The sequence below is a fragment of the Camarhynchus parvulus genome, chromosome 1, assembly GCF_901933205.1.
Source record: "Camarhynchus parvulus chromosome 1, STF_HiC, whole genome shotgun sequence".
Lineage (NCBI taxonomy): Eukaryota > Metazoa > Chordata > Aves > Passeriformes > Thraupidae > Camarhynchus > Camarhynchus parvulus.
In genome coordinates, this window is record NC_044571.1 from 60,976,888 (window position 1) to 60,995,769 (window position 18,882).

The following is an 18,882-nucleotide window of genomic DNA, read 5'->3' on the forward strand; positions in this document are numbered from 1 at the left end:
AAATAGGAAGAGGCTGTATTGCCAGCAACTGCATATACTTGACTGACACACTGCATGCCTGACAGTATTTCAAAAACTAAAATCCTTTTCCCCACCAGAAATGAAGAAGAAAACCAAAACCAGCATCATGAACATTTCTTTCACACCTTCTACCCTCCCTCCTCTCTCTCCAATCAAATACAGGCTCAGCAACTCCTCCTTTTCACAAGCAATTACAGAATTGGAAGGAATCTCATACACTTGGAAAGAAAAAAAATAACATGGAGGTACACACACATCCTACACCAATCCCTGAACATTTATGAGCAATTCGACATTTCACCCAATTTGGGATATTAGGCCTACTACAGAAACACTTGGCAGTGCAATATGCTGATCCATTCTTAACATAATAACCTCATTCAGCAGATTAAAGAGGTACATTTATACCTTGAATTCATTTGGTTGCTACAGTAAATTATTTAACAAGTACTTAAAGTACGTAGTCATTAACTCATGGTTCCTTTTATTTTATTTTCACTTGGTCTTATTTTGTAAGACTGCAAGAAATGAGACTGTAAAAGCAGCAATTGCTCATTCTTCCACCAGTAGGTTGGTTTCGGGTTGTTTTATTAAAAAAAAAAAGCTTTATATATTCTCATATGCGTACATACAGGTAAGGAACATTAACAATTTCAGACTGAAGGATTTCAAAAGCAAATTAACCAAGATGTTCAGGAGACATTTCAAATTCAGATCAGGTCACGATTCTTCACTGAACAGCTTAGAACATAAACCATAATGCTAAATATAAACTAATTATTACTATAAAATCCTTTTTGACAGATTTCAGAGATGCTTATAGTCTGAGAATCCTCTACTGAAAGTGACATCAAGAGAGAATTACTATTAATAATGCACAAGTTGACACACACACAATAATCATGAAACATCCTAAGTTGCTCTCCTTCCCCTTACATTCCTTCCTATATGGCAGGCATTACAGCATGAACCCTCACAAAATCCTAAAGGGAAAGAAAAGCATTCCACTTCTGTCAGGCTCAATCTGGAAGTACAAATTAAAACACTGTTTATAGTCCACAGACAGACTTCCTCAGAAAAATATGGAATCTTTCATATGGTACAAAAACACATTATGATATTTCAACACACATACATCCAGTAAAATTATGAAGCTTAAAATAATCTTCCAGGAAATCTACAGAAGCCTTTTTTTCCCTTTGCTTATCCCAGCTCAGTGGCAATATATGCCAAACAAGTCACTCATTATTCAGATTCTGTCTGAGAAATTTTTGCTTGCTTTTCTTCAAAAAGAGAAGTATTTCAAAACTGCAGTCACAACAGACATAAAAGCAATCATACATGAATTACTGGGTTAATTTTTAATCACTGTCTTCCTTAATAGCTATAAGAGCACTAAATATATAGAAACCAACTTAGTATGGCTACATTCTAACATTTTTGATTTCTACAGTTTCTTATATATAAAAATCAACTGCCAGTCATCATCTCTCTTTGTTATCTATCCATGACTGTGATGGAATTGGGTGAAATGAAGGTCAGAGGAAGCTTAAGAGGCATTTAAGTTTTCTCTCATCTTGACAGGGATTTCATCTCTCTACATTGCATAGACTTCAAAGTTACTGCAGAAACATTAAGAGCTATTTCTATAACTTTTATTTGTTTACAAGGATTTGGAGGAAAACACCATTTATAAACCAGCATAAGCAACACTTAATGGATACCAAACTCAGAATTTAACACTTAATGTAACTAAAAGGACTACTAACTAGATATGTAAGAACCAAAGACAATTAATATATTGATAACTCAGTTATCAATAACTAGGACCCACAAGACAATGGATTACAAATAAAAGGCTAACAATATCTGCAAAACAGATGGTGTAACTTTCATTTGATCCACACCTTGTGATCTTACAGGGGGAATGAACCAAGTGTAACAGTGAGAATAAAGAAACAACCATACAGTAATAGCACTGCATGCTGAAATTACGTTACCTGTGTAACTCATCATTAAGAGCTACACTGCAGTACTGAAGTAAAAAAGAACCCTATTATTAAATGCATTAAGATGCTAAAACTATTGTTGAATGTGTATCCACATTCTCAGCAGCTTTCAGTACTATCCCTAGTATTTAGCACAGTACTTTGACACTGTTGCTTAAACAGCTGCTGGAGAAGTTCAAAACTCAGTAACACACCGGGAAATCAAAGTCCTGAAAACTTCCTGCTGATATCCACGCTAATTCAAACAACCAAACACACACAAACAAAAAACCAAACAAAACCAAAAACAAAAAAAAAAAAAAAAAAAAAGAAAAAAGAAAAGACAAGACATAAAAAAGAAGGCTAGAAAAATACTTAAATCACACAGAAGCTCAAACAATATGCCTGGCCAAGCCATTTAAAAAACTTAAGCAAGTTATAAAACACTCTACAATCAACTTCCAGTTGCTATCAAATCTATACTTTACTAGAAGTGCTGCCTGTCTTTTTTAACAGACTGTGGTCGCATTCACCTATTAGCAAGTTCATCTCTAAATCTAAACTTAGAGAAGATCCTCTGCTGCCTGTTTTAGCAATTTATAAAGTGGTACTTCTCAGCTACACTCAAAAAAATGGATTATTCAGAAATATATAAACAGATGAACAAGATACCCCTTAAATTTAATAAAAACAACTACAAAGCTGTTTTCTGAGAATTTCCTTGAGGAAAAAAAATAGCATCAGTGGTAGATGCATTTGTTGCTCTTTGAGGACTACAGTAAGCTCCAGAACTGTGTTAAATTCCCAAGCTATAATGATAAACAAAATCCCCAACTACTTTACTCCTTACTCTGTTCTTCTAGTGTATTTTCAAAATTCTGTACCCATTTCAGACTGTACAATACCTACAAGCCCCAGTAAGAAAGGTACTTTTAAAGAGTAGTTTGCTTTGGTAGCCATACTCTGCTGAAACAAGCTAAGTTACTTTTACTGTTCTGGACCATCGCTAACCCTGCACTGCAAGAAAATACAGAAATTGGAACAAGAATTTCAAACTTGAATGCCTACGATTCTTAACTTTACATCCTGAGTGTCAAAGGTCATCAATATAGGAAGCCTCAACAACACCTCAAAACAGCATAATAAACCATTAAACATGAGGGACAAGGATCTAACAAAACCCAGTGGAGAAGAAAAAACTCAGGAGTCATTTTTGGTACGCAATAATACCAAAATAATGTAAAGGAAGCATAATCAAAGTAACTGCTCAAAGAAAACAGTGAAAAACTTTACTGTGACTTTTCTGTTTTACCAAAACACATTAAAGATCTTCCTTTTGCAAGTATAAAAAATTTCATAAAATTGAACAAGTTCCCATTATTAAAGCATAAGGATGTGTTTGAACATGATGAATACCATTCTTCACCTCTGCACAACAGCAAAATCAGAAGCCCTCATTTAGTAGGTACTAACAAGTGACTTAGTCCATAAGGTAACCAACAATGACAGAACACCTAAACTACCACAGGCTCTTCCACTTGCCTGTATGGCACCATTACAATCCCTGCCTGCCAAACATTTATAACCTCTAAATACCTCTCTCGGGAAAGTCAATTCGGCTTCAGTCGAAGTCAGAGATTTTTGCATATAACTGCAACCACAAACCAAATCCCGCTTCCAACACTGACAATGCACAATAGGTGTTTGGAGGCTTGCACAAAATAAGCTGATAAGGATTTCTACACCACTGACTGTAGCACAATTACTATCTTTGTTAGCAAATTCCAAAGGTAGAAAAGTAGTTAAAGTGTTCCCAGACATTAAAGCCAGAAGGATGATCAGGTGCTCCAATTTGATACCATAATTATGCTGCACTTCCATCATACAATTCCTAAGTCTGAGTGCTTTAGAACAGGCTAAAACAAATAAAATGCTATATCTCCAGTCACTCAGGAACTCTTTCCATCTTAGCTTTAGGCTATATTTTCCTGTACAACCATGCTGAGAATAAACTAGTTTCTTATTTACAGCAATCATTACCATGAAATAATTTACTGAATAATCTTACCCTTAGTCTGTCTTAAATAGCACTGCTTTTGGTGGTGTAAATCCATAAATGAAAGGTATAGGCCCACTTTAAGAAGGTTTCAGTCATTTGCTAAAGTATAACATGTATTACACATAGTACATTTTGGTCTCATAAATTAATCAAAAGAATAGAAAAAGAACCCGTGCATTAAATCAATGAAAACAAAGACATACTATTCTTTTCTAGTCATTTTTATGTTCCACCTACATCACACTGCTAGCCCAGATCACAAATTATTCCCAGAAAGGTCATACCAAGAATCACTTGCTAGAATTGCACTGATATTCAGGCATGTGCAGTTTCCTGTTTAAAAGACCAGACTAGCAATATTGCTGTTTACAATTTGATGTACTTCCTAAGCTGTTAAGAGACAGATCTGAAAAGGCTTATGTACTTTTATTTCAACCTGTAAAATGAACAGGTTGTAGGGGGTCTTTTTGTAGCATAGGTGTGCTAACCATACGCCTTTTTATTTATGCCTAAGCAAGATACACTAACATATTGGGGGTCGCTAGGGTTAGGGTTTTTTGGAGGGGATGGTGGTGTTTGTTTGTTAATTATTTTCCCTTCACACTCTGCTAACTTTGCTAGCTTACTATGGACTGATACAATCTTCACTCTGTTCCCCATTATCTAGATCACAGTAACTTTTAAAGGCTGAAACACTTCACTACCAATCCATTTGTCAGTGCGTTTAATCATAATTTTCAGATTAGCCCATAAAGAATGCAAACCTTGAGATAGTAACAATGATTGTTTATTTAATTAAATACTTTGAAATCATGTTTGCTCATTTTCACATACACATACATAGATGGTTTCATATTTAAACACTGCTCCAAAGAGCAAGCAAAACTGCAGTGCTAAGGAATGGTTTCTGGAAATCACTTGAAGAGATAATTTCTCAGCATCTGCCTTAAGTCCTAAATCACTGCTTTTATAACCCCCTGGTATCTGTTGGCTCTTCCTGTCTTGAAAGGCAATGTAATACCAAGCACTTTAGCAACCCTTAGTTCAAAGTGTATCATGGCATGCAGAAAATGCATCTATAAAAGAGGCCAGGAAAAGCTCCATCAAAAAAGGTATTGCCACCTACAGCTGGTCAGCAGACACACAAGGTGCAGACCCTAAATTCCTCATTGTTCTTTACTCAGAGCAGAACTAACAAAGTCAATTCCACCAACAATAGGTCTTTTACTCCATCAGACAAAGTGAAACTGGACTTGTCAGCATGACACAACAGCAAACACATTTTCTTCCTCGAAGTTCTCTCTTTCTACTCATTCACTTGTCATTAGTGAGGTTAATAATTTTTTCAAGTTCCACAGAAAGCTCAACTGAACATACGAACAGATTTTTTTAACAGCTCATCTCCTAGAACTCAAATCACATGGTTTTCAAAATGGTGGCAAGACTATGAATCAAGTTTAAAATCTGCAAGACAGAAAACAGCACTAGTGCCCCTAAGATGCAACAAAAAAAAAAATCACTATAAATCTATGCTAATCCACCAGAAATCCTTTGTTGTAAAGTATCAATTTCATTTCTCACCAAATACAGAGCAGCAAAACTTCCAGCAAACAAAAAAGCCCATAAAAACTCTAAAACCACTTACACAATCAAAGTAAGTATGCAAAATAGTTACTGCAGCAAAAATATAATTGAAGCTTCCAGTTCTACCTCACTTACTTCATTCACTACTGCTTACTAAAATCTTCAAAAAGTATTGAATTACATCTGTAAAAATCTCACTTGTCAACCTTTTCACTACATGGCTGCATACATGATGAACATGAATCCAGCTTCCTGACTGTACCTTCACTTTACAATCTAGTACTAGTTACTACTGCTAGAGAGCTCTTAAAAGTTGCTCACAAGTCTTGATTCTCATGTTCAGCTTTCATCTTCCAGCCCCTCTACAAACTTCGTACCAAGCCAAAAGACATGTCCTACACAAAAAACATTTCTAAAGGGATCTTTTAATAAAAACTTCTCTTAAAAATAATGATATTGTCAGATAATAAAACATATTTTAAATCCCTATGCTTGTTTTGTGTTTAGATCATCTTTTCCTCTTTTCTCTTCAGCTTCGTTGGATGACATGCACAAACAGGTGAACACAATTTGCACCAGCCTAAAGAACGCAAACAATTCTGCAGGAAATGTTTTCAAGGACAGGGACGCAGTTACTAGTTCTCTTATCCCTCATTCACAAAACCTGCTTTTGAGTAATGGCAAACAACACTTCAGCTGAAGTTATTTTTAAATTCACTTATAGCAGCCTTCATAGGATGCTGTAAAACACATTAACTTTTGAAGTCTTCACTTCACAGGTAACTTAAAAATAATGTAAGTCCATACAAAATCTTACTGCCAGCAAGTACAGCAAAACATTGTCTACAAGAATGCAAGACTGATTTTGCAACACTAAGTGTAAATACACAGAAAGATTCACTGTGATATAAACATGTATTCTTCCATGCTTAAATATCAAACACAGGAAAATAAAAGCAATCCTGCTCTACAGTTCTAAAGATGAAATACTAAACTCAAAAGACCATGCCTATAATTAGCAAGACTTGGTAATTATAGTGAATAAATCAAGGTAACCACTCCAAATCCAAGAAACTAATTAAGAACTATGCACTAAGTCCATATCATGGCTCAAGCTGAGAACGGGAAAAAAAGTATTCAACAACCAAAAAACTGATGTGCATTTTTGCAGGCCAAAAAATTAAGAGATCATGAATCTACCAACACACAAACATCTATGGCATACCAAACATGCTTAAGAAAGACTAGTCAGAAGAACAGAACCTGCTTGGTGATTTTGTTGAGGTTTTTTGTTCAGCAGTTTGATTTTTTTTTTAAATACAGAAAATACAGGGAGTATTATTTGTATCCTGTCTTTATTTATTAACATTTGCAAATTAATTTTCCATATGGCATTGTGCCAAGCAGCTAATTTTTAATATCTAATCTTCACTATGACTTGAAATAAAAGTAATTCATACTGGGGAAATAAAAGGTTACGGTTCTCAAAGCAGATACACTCCACACTGTCTATATTTAAAAGGCCATGCCCTGATAACAGGCATAGAAAGAGCTGCAAATGGCGTTCTAAAAACTGAACAGAGTTAAAGATACTGGCACAGCTTTAAAGGCAGTTATATACAGCTTTAAGGAAAGCTGGGAGTTAATCTATACAAGGTATTACATGGGTCAGATGTTTTTTTAAAGGCACGCTAAATGGAATTTTACAGCTTCTTCGCTGGCCCAATTATGTCACCACTCACTTCTTTTCTCCTGCCTTTTCCTTTGCCAGGTTTAGAATCACTTGGGACGTATTGATAGAAATCTTCAGTGATATATGTGTGCGCAGATAAGAGCAAGAGAAATGGGGATTTCAAACACACATAATTACAATACACCTGCTTCTAAAATGGTTATGTCCTTTTACAATACACTACCCTTTACCTCCTGTGAAAGAGGGGATAATCTAACAAACCAGCAAAAAAACGAACTAGAGAGATCCCATCGCCAGAAAAGCGCGGAGCCAAGCAGAGCAACAACGTATCTCGCACTGCCTTCAGTGGGTAACAAACTCTCAGCTCCAGCCTGAAAGTCTAGTGAGGATGACAACAGAAGGACCCTGCCCTGAGATCCCCTGGAAGCAGAAACAGAAGCAATCTCACCAGGTTTTTAATGTCACATACAAATATACAGGGAGACGTGCTGCTGTAAATGGTCTGACTGTACACAAAAGTGACCTGGCCACTACTGCCGTGCAAAAAAACCCCAATTATTTTTGGTCTCCATTTAATAGAGTCATATCCTGCTTTGTGTAAAGAATATAAATGGTTTTCCAACTGCAGCGAAACAAAAGTGTAGCCTACCTGGAGATGACAGATTGAACAAAGACGCAACGTGCATGGGAGAAGAAAGGATATGATCTTTGGCTGGCCAAACAACAGAGGAAGAAGGTATTTCTGGCTATTGTTACCCTGAGGGATTTAAACATTCTGGAAAAACTACCAATCATGTTGAACTGTTAACACATGCTCTTAAAATCAGGGTACAGACATATTCTAGATGTCATTCTCTAAAACCCTATCTTTAAGGTTATGATTTTTCTACTTGGCTAGGATCCCCTGAAAGCTTAGGGGGATTTTTTGGTTGATAAAAGAAAACAAAACCCAAAAACAACAACCACACTACAACAAAAACAAACAACACTACCAAACGCCAGTGGGACTCGTGAATAGAAGGATTAATGTCTCAGTTTACAAAATTCAAATGAAAGAAAACCAAAAAGTATTTCTGAAAAGCTGCTAACAGCATAATGGTGACACTGTTGGCTTTAACACCTCAATCTGTCTTCTATCACCTTCATGCACTTATTGACTAAAAAAACATAATCAGAATGCAACAGTGTTGGAACTTGTCTTGTAGCTCTCCTGGAAGACAAGCTGCTACTCATTACAGTTCTCTGGCATCTTAGAAAGATGTGATGAAAGCCACTACGGCCGTCAACACCTTATGATCAACATAATCAGAGACTGCTGATAGAGTTAGGATTTTCAATATTAAGAAAAGAATCCAGCCTCTCCCAGCAACCCATTTTATTTAAAAAAAATAAAATTAATAAAGTCTGGCCACTGGTATTACTCCTGATTTAAGTTATGGCACCAAGAAGGTATTTAAAAAGTGCTTCACCTCCAATTGCTACAGCATTTTTCCCACCTTGTGTTTAATGCCTTTTTTGTCTCCTCACACTAGTCTCAGTTTTTCTAGTGTTTTCTGTCCTGCTCCACATTCCCAAGGACGGTTATTTATCTTAAAAGTTACTTCTCCATTAATGTAGCTTCTTAGACAGGAAGTTCTTTGGAAGAAGCAACAGTTTTCCTGGCCACTCACAAACCCGTATCACAAGAGGTCCTCAACACATTGAGGACTTTCCACACATAATTAATATCAAACCATCACACTTTAAAATTGATGTTTCAATCAATTCAGCCTGCACACACAGGTCTCAAATTCTCTGCACATACTGTCAAAGAAATGAGAATGTTCACATGCACATACTATTAAGACTAGGCAGTGGTCATTTACTTGAAAAGGTGAAGGTGAGAGAATACATGTAGTTTGAATTGGTGAAAATGGAAAAAAATATGCAGTTTTCTTACTCCAACTGCACAGAATTGGTGCAGCAGATGCAAAGGTTCACCACCCTTTGGCAGGCTGAGCAGATCTCACCATGCATTAACACTTCGAAGCAACACCATCAAGACCAAAAGTACCCCAGGTTCAATTCAAAGAGCCGCAACAATGTTGCTGAACATCCCTTATCCCACCATACTCATTTGCCTAAAGAATCTCTTGGCTGTCAAAGAGGTTTTGAATACACCACACAATCGCAACTGGTTCAACCTTAGTGAAGTCAATACTTTAAAAAGAGAAGCTAAGGCAGGATGAAGTCTAGGCTTGTGAAAAAAATATACCTAAGAATAAATATTAATTATTTCCATATAATAAATAATCTAAACTGCAATCATCACTAGCATACCCACACTCTACAGTATTCTTGTCTTCCTCAACACAGTGGGAATATACACACTGAACAGACTGTTAAGCACAATTTACCCACACAGTAGTTTCAAAGCATAATCAATACAACCCACCCCCTCAAGTGGAAAACAAGTTCTTTAATACAATATCTGCGTGTGCTGAGACCTGAGAAATAGTATTTTAATTAAACAGAAACATCACACTGCTTCAATTCACAGAATGACTGTAACAAGACCTGCAAGTTAGTGCAAATCAAACTATCAGAGAGCCCATCTTTTAATAAAGTTACAGGCAGTCTTACCTCTCATCCTCACCATCTACAAGAGGCGTCGTCAAGGGCAGCACCTTCAGCGGGAAGAGGGAGGCCGAGGACGGCACGTTGCTGCTACCGCCATCTGAAGCGGCCGATGCTCCACCACCGCTCTCGACGCCGGCAGCTTGAGGTAAACCCGCCAAGGAAGGTTCTGTAGGGCGCCTGCCGTCTTCGATTTGGCTTACAATGGACTGAGCTAGTGATTGTGCAGGGAACTGGGTAGAGCTTAATGGCATCTGCTGTGGCACACTCTGCGCCACTGGCATACCTATACTTGTTGATATCAAGGGAGGCTGACTAACGCTTTGAGCCAAGCTGCCATTCTGCACAGCCGAAGCCTGTGCTACATTCTGTGGCTGTCCCAAACCTACAGAAGCAGAAGGTATGCCAGGAGGCACAGCTGAACCAGCTTGACTTGGTGCAGGAACAGTACTAGCAGAAGGTATAGGGCTTACCGCAGGCAGCTGCTGGCCAGTCATCCCCTGGACTACAGATTCCACTCCTTGTGCCTGTGGCTGTACAGGTAACAAGGTGTTTTGCTGAGCAATGACCATTTGTTGAGGAAGGCCTGTGGTGCTAGCCTGTAATCCTTGCTGCATTATTCCTGTCTGCACAGGCTGCACTACTTGGGAAGATGGAGGAGCAGCCGTTGATGGCATAACTGGAGGTGGAATTTGGTTTGCAGCAGATGGTGGTTGCACCACAGCTGCTACACTTCCTTGCTGCCCAACATTTAGCATTTGACCACTGGCACCTACACCTGGTATTGCTGCTGGAGCATGTGCAACAGGCTGAGCCGGGGCAGCAGCTGGATGTGCTTGCACTGAAGGCTGCATGCCCTGTGCCTGGGCAACAGGAACCGGTTGCCCAGCTCCTACTGCTGTAGAACTTGGCTGCATGGCAGGGGCTGGAGTCTGAAGGATCTGCTGATGTTGAATGTAGTCTGGCATAGCCCCTGTGACAGAGTTTTGGTTCACCGCCTTAACGTGACCCGCGGCCATCTGCGTAGGAACTGGCTGCTGTTGCTGCTGCTGCTGCCCATACTGCAACTGCTGCTGCACCACTGGCAAAGTCTGCACGGGCTGCGCCGGCTGCGAATACGGCAGCTGCTGTTGAGCCATACTCTGAAGGGCAGGTTGCTGGTGGCCCAGAGACGGGGATACACCTAGTATATTAACTGGGGCTGGCTGAACCCCAGTAACAGTGGTTAGACTGGCCTGTGCAGGAGGTTGGACCCCTGGCTTCTGCTGTGGATAGTTTACTTCTTGAGAATGCAGCTGGACTTGTGCAAGCTGTGATTGAGAAACACTCTGTGGTATACTAGATGCTGGAATTGCTGGAGGAGCAGCACTGCTAAAATCCATCTGCTGTGGACCCACACCTTGAAATGCTTGCTGCTGTACCACAGTAGGTGCTCCCATTTCTCCACTTCCCACACTTTCTGTATAGTGACTCAGTGTGCTTACATTGCTGCTAACAGAACTCCCACTGGTGCTCTCCCTTTCAGAAGTCACTTCAAGCGGGTTTTGTTTTATCGTCTCTACTGCTTTGTTTACTGCTACTCCCTCCGAAACTGCAACAGTGTTTTCTTTATCATAGAATTCAGTGCAAGTCCATCTACCTTTTTTGAAAGGTTCAGAACTAGAATCTAATTTTACAACCCTAAACCTTGACGTGCCAGATGCAGGCTGCTGCTGGCTTGATCCCACTGCCATTCCTGCAGTTGGATTAGTAACGTTGTTAATGACACTAGAGGAAGCACTCGTACCATTGCCAACACCACTCAAGATATTCACATTAGCATTGCTGCTAGTTCCAGACAAAGCATTTACATTACCAGTACTCATGATGTTGCTTAAATTTATAGTACCAAGCACATTGCTTGCCACACTAGAACTACCAGCACCAATATTACTTAAGGTACTAGTTCCAGCAGCAGGACTTATACCTAAATTGCCAGGACTACTTGTAGTGCGGATATTAGACACGGCAGATGCCGGAGAACCAGTGGATGATGCAGCAGAAACTGGTGCAGTTGATATAACATTGTCAGAGCTTCCAGTTGTTGATAGTTTTCTAAACGATGGACTGGGCGGTGGTCCTCCAGAAATTGGGGCACTACCCACCCCAGGATGGGATGGATGATGGTGTCCATGGTGGTGGTGAAGATGATGGTGATGATGAACATGATGGGGATGAACACTTCCATTGATCACAACACTCTGCTGAGGGTGATGAGGCAGAGGAGCATGCTGCTGAGGAAGGTGAGGCTGGTTTGGAGAAACAGCCCCAGGAGTCTCTGCCTCTTGGAAGTTATTCAGAGTCTCTTCAGAAGAACTCCTCTCAGGTTCTCCCATATCAGTGGCTCTGGATAAAGATACATCCAAGATTTCTGAAGATGACAGGTCTTCAGTGTGAGACTCATCCAGGTCATCGTAGCTTTCTGTATCCTCGGCTATGCTGTTATTAGAGCTCATACTAGCTGATATTTGAGCAGGGGTCACACTGGTGATTTGAAAGCCACTTTTCTTTTTCATTTGAGCTCCAGTCTGTGCAAGGGGCTGTGGCTGGAGCTGAGACTGAGAGAGGAGGTTCAAGCTTTGTGGATGAGGGGGTGTCGGCTGTGGACCCGCTGCTGAAGCTGCTGCAGGAGATGGAGGCGGCGGCTGGACCAGCAAAGGCGGCTGATAATCCTCGGCGGAGAGGGCAGCGCTCCCAACGCCGGTACCTGGTGCAGTGGGAGCAGTAACGCAGCTGCTGCCGCTGCTACTGCTGCTGCCCCTTCTAGGAAACATCGCCGGGTGCGCCATCTTCCTAGCACTAATGTCTGCGGCTGAGTCAAGCTGGTGCATTGTATCGAGTGTATTTTAAGCGTGCAATCCCCCGGTATGGAAAGAGACAGACAGACACACATACACACACACACACACAGTTAGCTGCGTGCTCAGGGCAGGGCAGACACCAGCACGCACAACCCCCCGACTCCCGCAGCGCACGGGCTGAGGCGGCTCGGCACCGCCGCTCACCACCACCCCTCTCCCCTCCCCTCCTCCTCCCCTCCGAGACAGGGAGGGGGCGAGCACCGGTCCTCCGCCGCCTCTGAATGTGACACTTCCAATCCTCCGCCATTCACTTTCTTTCTCCTTACCACCCTGCCCCCCGCCTCCCTTTGATTTCTACCACCACCTCCCTGCTCGGCCGCCCCCCCCTTCCCCAGCCCCCCGACTGCGCCTCACCCGGGAGGGCAGCCAGCCGGCCGACCCGGGGGCGAGCCCCTTCCTCCTCCCCGCGGAGGCTCCGCCGGGCGCCGCGGCTCGCCGGCAGCCGGCAGCACCGCCCTCCCTCCCTCCCTCCCCGCCTCGGCGGGGCGAGGGTAGCCGGCGGGCCCGTAGGGCAGCCCGGCGAGGCGGCCGGCGCCCCTCGCCATCACCGCTCTTAGTAGTAGGAGGAGGAGGAAGGCGCGGATACGTACAGGACTGGCGCACAGCAGGGCGGCAGCGGCAGGCTGAGCCGGGCAGGGACATCCCCGTCAGTGGCAGCCATGGAGCTGAATCATTTTGGGTATTAGAGAGACGGAATAAGGACGGAAGAAAAGCAGCAGCAGCAACCCGACAAAAGAGTCCATGAAAAGGAGAGAGGGAGGGAGGAAGGGGGAGCCAGCCAGGCAGCCTCTCTCTCCTCCCTATGTCTGGCTGTCTCTGGAGGAGGCTCCGCTCCGCACGCTCTTCCTTCCCCCTCCGCCGCCTCCTCCCCCTTTATAACAGGCGGCACCCGCTCGTCCTCCGCAGAACCGCGCCTGGAATCCGTCCTCCTCCTCCTCCTCCCGCGTGTGCGTCCGCCCCGTCCTTTCTTCCCTCAGGGTCTACTCCCGGCTTCCCCGCCGCCGCAGATCTCTCCCTCCCCGTGCCTGCCCCGTCTCCTCACGGAGCGCTGGAGGAGGCGCCGCGGGGGGGAGGAGGGGAAAGCTCGCCAAAGGGGAGGGCGGGCGAGAGACAACGTAAGATGGCGGCGGCCGCCGCGCACGCGCGGCCCGCCGGCAGACATAAAGCCCGTCTGGCCGGGGCCGGCGGAAATAGGGCTCGGCTCGCGTGGCGGAAATGGCCGAGCGGCGCCGAGCCCGCGGCGGGCGGGTGGGGGTGTCCCGGCTGGGGAGGGGGCGAGGCTGCGGCCGCGGCCATGGCGGGCGGTAGCTAGGCCGCTCCCCTCCCCTCGCCGGCCGCGTCGTGTACCCGCCAGGTGCCCCCTCTCTGCCCGCAGCATGACTGTGCCTCACATGACCTGCCGCCGCCGCCTCCCTCCCCCTCTCCTCAGCTCCGCTGCAGATTTATTCAAGTTATTCATCACCTTCTCTCCTTCCTCCCCTCCCTCGGTCCAGAATATTCCTGCCCGCTCCTTCCCCCGCGCAAGGGGAGGAAAGCGGAGTGTGCGCGCATCCCCCTCGCTCGGGGCCGCCTTTCCCTTTGTGCCCGGGGCGGGCGGCTCGCCCGTGTGCCCCGCTCCATCCCAGCCCCCAGCCCCGCCGGGGCTCGCTGCCCGCACCGCCGGTGCCGGGGCAGGGATGCCCGGAGGTCAGGTGGAATCGTTCATCCGCATCCACATGCGGTGTGTCAATGTGCGTGTGTGTACGTGTGGAGGAGCTTCTCATGAAAGCTCCAGTAGAACCGTACCGAAGCCCTGATCTAAAAAAAAAAAATAAATTACAAAACTTATTAAATGGAATCGAGGTGAAATCAGCCGACCTTCCTTTACTGTTCCAGTGCCGGCATCGTCAGAACCAGGCGGCAAAGCTTAACACGGCGGGGCTGCTCCCATGCCATCCCAAAGGGAGCTAGCTTGTCCCCTTCGGTGGGCAGCAAGCACCCGATCTCCAGAGACACTTGATGCACCCATATCTGCCCAGAGATTTTCCTTCATGTTCTTGTGCCTGTTGGCTTGCACAGAGCTGCCTGGCAGGTATCTAATGGCCCCACCACGATCAATCGATCTAGCCCAATGGATCCCCACCACTGGCACTGCTCCGCCTCTCCAGCCAGCCTTTCAGAGCTCGGTAGGTGTCCTGCATTCCTGCAGAGACAGAGACGGGGACAGGTTCACACCCTCTGTCCTGTTTCTCCAGCAGCCTGATGCTACATACGGTGTGCACCATGAAGAGCTGCTCGCATTCCCAACTCCTGGCAGCATGGCTTTGTCTCCAGAGACATCTATGAGCAAGCAGGAGATACCACAAATCGCTGCTTTGAGATTGGTGTGGCTTGCCTGGAAGTGAAATGTTTGCAGGACTTGAAGGGCTCAGGCTAATGTTGTAACCTGACTGTGGAGCCCACTGGTCAGGACAATCAAGAGGGCATGGAGAAAAAACAGGGCTTGGCTCTTGCTGCAGTGAATATTTAAGCACATAAGGAAGAGTGGTAGAGCTTTAATGGGAAAAAAGTTGTGAGAGTCCAAGGTATTATATCATGTAGCTGAGTCATTAGAGAGTTCTTATGGGAGATGTAAACGTTAGTTCCTTCAGGCAGAGAGGAGATTTGAGTCTCCCATGTTTAGTCTGTGGCGTTTAATCACTGAGGAACTAAAAAGCTGCTTTTCTTGCTCCATTTTGTGAAAAGGACAAGGATTCAAGGTCACACACAGTGAGAGCTTTTGCTGCCTGTTCCTGAATTTCAGACTTCCATCTTGTCTCTCTCTGCTAACCTGGCTTATCTAGCTCTCATTTAGTGTGGGGATAGCGGTGGCTTTTGAGAAAACCCTGCCTTTTGCAGTTTAATTCCTTTTATCTGGAATGCAGGCACTCAGCTCAGGTCTCCAGGTACCTGAAAGTTAGACTTGCAACTCTTGCTCCTTGCATGGCTGTACTGCCTTTATACAGAAACTAAAGAACAATTGACACATAGTTAAATAAGATCCTTCTTTTCCTGAGGGCAAACCAATATTATTTTTTAAAAACTGATAACCAGATGGAAGCCTATACTTAAAGACCATACTGCCTGAAAGTGAGCTGCCTACATGTAAGCTTCACAGATTTCAGGGCAGCATCACAAAGGTGCCCACAATCTGTCTAATCTTGATCCTTGGTGCAACACTGAAATCTTAGATTGTCTTTAATGAGATAACTCACACATGTAAACATTTTTGAGATGAGGGCTCAACACTGCAAGTCAATTGCAGTTAAAAATCCCTGTTCTGTCTGCTTATGACTTTTCCAGAACAATTTCCTTTGAGGAATTAAGTCTTCTGTAATAATTCACAGCTCAAAGATGATTTTTTGAATGTTTGAACAAAGTCCAACTACTTTTAAAGCGCAGAGGCTATGAATACAGATGAGTTGGTTTCTAGACTTAAAAATTTGTGCAAAAGGAACCTAAAAAGGATTGAGCTGTAAAGTTTGTATGTACCTAATCAATATCAGCAAGGCTGAAAAAGAATTAAAAGATAAGTACTATTAGTAAATAAATGTTTGCTTTGCCTATGCTAATTAACTTATATTCAATTTGAGTAGTTGGGCTGCTTCATAGTACAGTGTGTGAAATGGTGTTTTTATTAATTGGGTCCATATTGTTCTCTTCTTATGAAGAGAAACTGAAGAAAAAATGAAATTTAGATAACAGTTTTAACTTATCTGTATAATTTGGTCACTGATCTGCTAACAATCAAAATAATGGTGTAAACTAGACAAAGCTCATTGGAAGTGGCACATTTGAAAGTAATTTTTTAATGCTGTTTGTAAACATGAACATTTTCATGTTACACCCTTTTTCTTTCCTTGCCTATTTTCTTCAGGTATAAGCTTAATTCTCTTTCTTTCATTTTTTTGTAAGCATTAGTCTAAGCATAAAATGAGATTCTCAGTTGAACAATTTTAATTCCTTTTCATATCCATTAAACTCTATGAAATTAAAATTAAAAAATTAAAAACTGAAATTTAGAATTGTTATGAATTGTGTTCTTTCATTGTTCAAGGTGGGAAAAGAAATTTCATCATATACCTAATTTACAAAACACCAGATATTTCAAAATTCAGCCACCACACAACCGACCATGTGTAGAAAGTAAGTGAAATTACCCAGTAGTTATTCCAAACTGGTCTACCTGCTAGTTTTTAATTAACTGTATTGATCAGCCAGCTGGAACCAGAGTTACTTGTGTCATCACTGGATGAATTCAGCAGCTTGTTGACCATGATCACTGCTCATGACTGCAAGGCAGGCAGTCCTGCAATCCCATCATTACCTCAGCTGCAGACCAAAGAGTGCTGGAGGGTTGCCAGGATAGAGGAATCCGTTTGGATTGCATCTCTTACATACATGCTTCCCAAATGAACAAGCACAGAGGAGCTTGATGCAGTCCTCACTGCCAGGCAGGGAGAGTGAGTGTCTGGAATAACCCTTATTTCAACTTTAAAATCTTATGATTCGGGCTAGTACAAGAGAACAAGATCTTCACAGTATAAATATTTAGAAATCTGTCTCCTGTATATGTAATATTTCTTCAGACAGGAAACAACAAGCCTTATTACCACCACAGGTTCTCCAAGGATACCAAAAGAAGCAGTATTTTAATATTTTCTTTCTTTGGCTCCTTTACTGTTTGACACAGTTGCGTGCATTCACCCTAGCATATGCAGTAGTTTATGTCTTTGTACCAAGTAATTATAAAGCCAACAAGCAGGAATACTGTGGGGTTTTTACTCAAAACAGTCAGAATTATGACAAATCAGTCTGATGCATGCTTTAAATCCTGTGTGACTGCTTCATAAATAATTTTTTAAAAATTTAATGAAAAGAATTTTTTCCCATGAAGCTGCCATTGTTGGTTTAGACAGAAAGCTTCTCTCTGTTCATTAATATTGCTGACTGTAGTCTCTCAGTTGATTTGCAAAGAGATGTATGCATTTTCTTCTTCCTTCTAAGAGAAGTAGTCATAAGAAAATTCTCACCTTTCAGCCCTGAAAAAGTGGTAATTCTGCTTCTGCATTTTCTTGGAAAGTTCAAGTCAAGTCTTGATCTTCCTTTCTTGTTTTGTTTTTAGTTGGCTGGTTAGTTGGTTGATTGAGTTTACTGATTCCAAAACGCCTACTGAGACATTTTTCATCCCTTATTTTAATTCTTATTAAATAATGTTGAACATTTGGGAAAGGGAAGCTTTCTCACAAGTTTTTATTAAATAAATGCTTGCAGAAATTAACAATTCAAGACTGCAATCTAGCAGTCTTGGAAAAAAAGTCCTCTTTAGACTAGTAAGGTGTATTCCAATGCCAATATACACAAAATCATATCTTTCTAGATCATCTTGAAAAGTTGTTTTAAAATATTCATTATACCTGCACTTGGGGAATGTGGCCAAGTAGGCAGTCTTTTTTAATGGGGATTGTATTCAAATTCAGATTTAATGAAAGAAGTTTAGAAGCTTTATCATCACATTAAACTTTATAGGTGTGTAGACTACATACAGGACTATATTGACTGTATTGTGGGAGCAAGGGTTAAAAGTAAATCCTCCACCATCCCATGACTAATGAACTAACAGCCAAAAGATCACCATGATTTTATCACTGTATTCATCTTGCTCTCCTTTATTCCTCCATTTTCTCTTGAATTTGTAGTCAACTGATGAATTTGCATCTTGTAGAAGTGCCAAATTATGGAAAATATTTCCCAGATACCTCAACATGCAACTGTAGTGTGAGATCATTTATTTAATTAAGTGTTTGTAGAGTACAGGTCTTAGATTGCTAACTGTTTGATCTTTGATTAGTCAGCCAAATGGTATATATAATTAAACTGAAGATTAAATAAAATAGATGATCAAATCAATGGAAAATGGTCATACAGTTAAATAGACACTCCTTCCCCCCCTCTTTTTTTGTGTGGTAAAGCGTTGAGCAAAGTAATGGTCAACCATTTTTT

The 18,882-nt window shown here is 42.2% G+C and overlaps 1 protein-coding gene and 1 long non-coding RNA gene across 3 annotated transcripts in view; both read right to left on the minus strand.

Annotated features, from left to right (window-relative positions):
* The window catches only part of LOC115902589, a 36,664-nt gene extending 26,703 nt beyond the window's left edge, over positions 1-9,961 (minus strand). Inside the window, exon 1 of the long non-coding RNA XR_004060616.1 lies at positions 1-9,961. This exon is cut by the window's left edge and continues 23,624 nt beyond it. This is a non-coding gene — a long non-coding RNA (uncharacterized LOC115902589).
* The window catches only part of TSC22D1 (TSC22 domain family member 1), a 90,761-nt gene extending 76,763 nt beyond the window's left edge, over positions 1-13,998 (minus strand). Inside the window, exons 1-2 of one of the 2 annotated variants that reach the window (XM_030946191.1) lie at positions 13,452-13,998; positions 9,968-12,822 (exon numbers count right to left, since the gene is read on the minus strand). In XM_030946191.1, coding sequence (XP_030802051.1) covers positions 9,968-12,789 — 2,822 coding nt within the window. In that variant the 5' untranslated portion in view covers positions 12,790-12,822; positions 13,452-13,998. Of the gene's footprint in view, positions 1-9,967; positions 12,832-13,451 lie in introns of those variants that run through there. The other variant, XM_030946184.1, reaches the window with a different exon arrangement.
* Between the last annotated feature and the right edge of the window lie 4,884 nt (positions 13,999-18,882).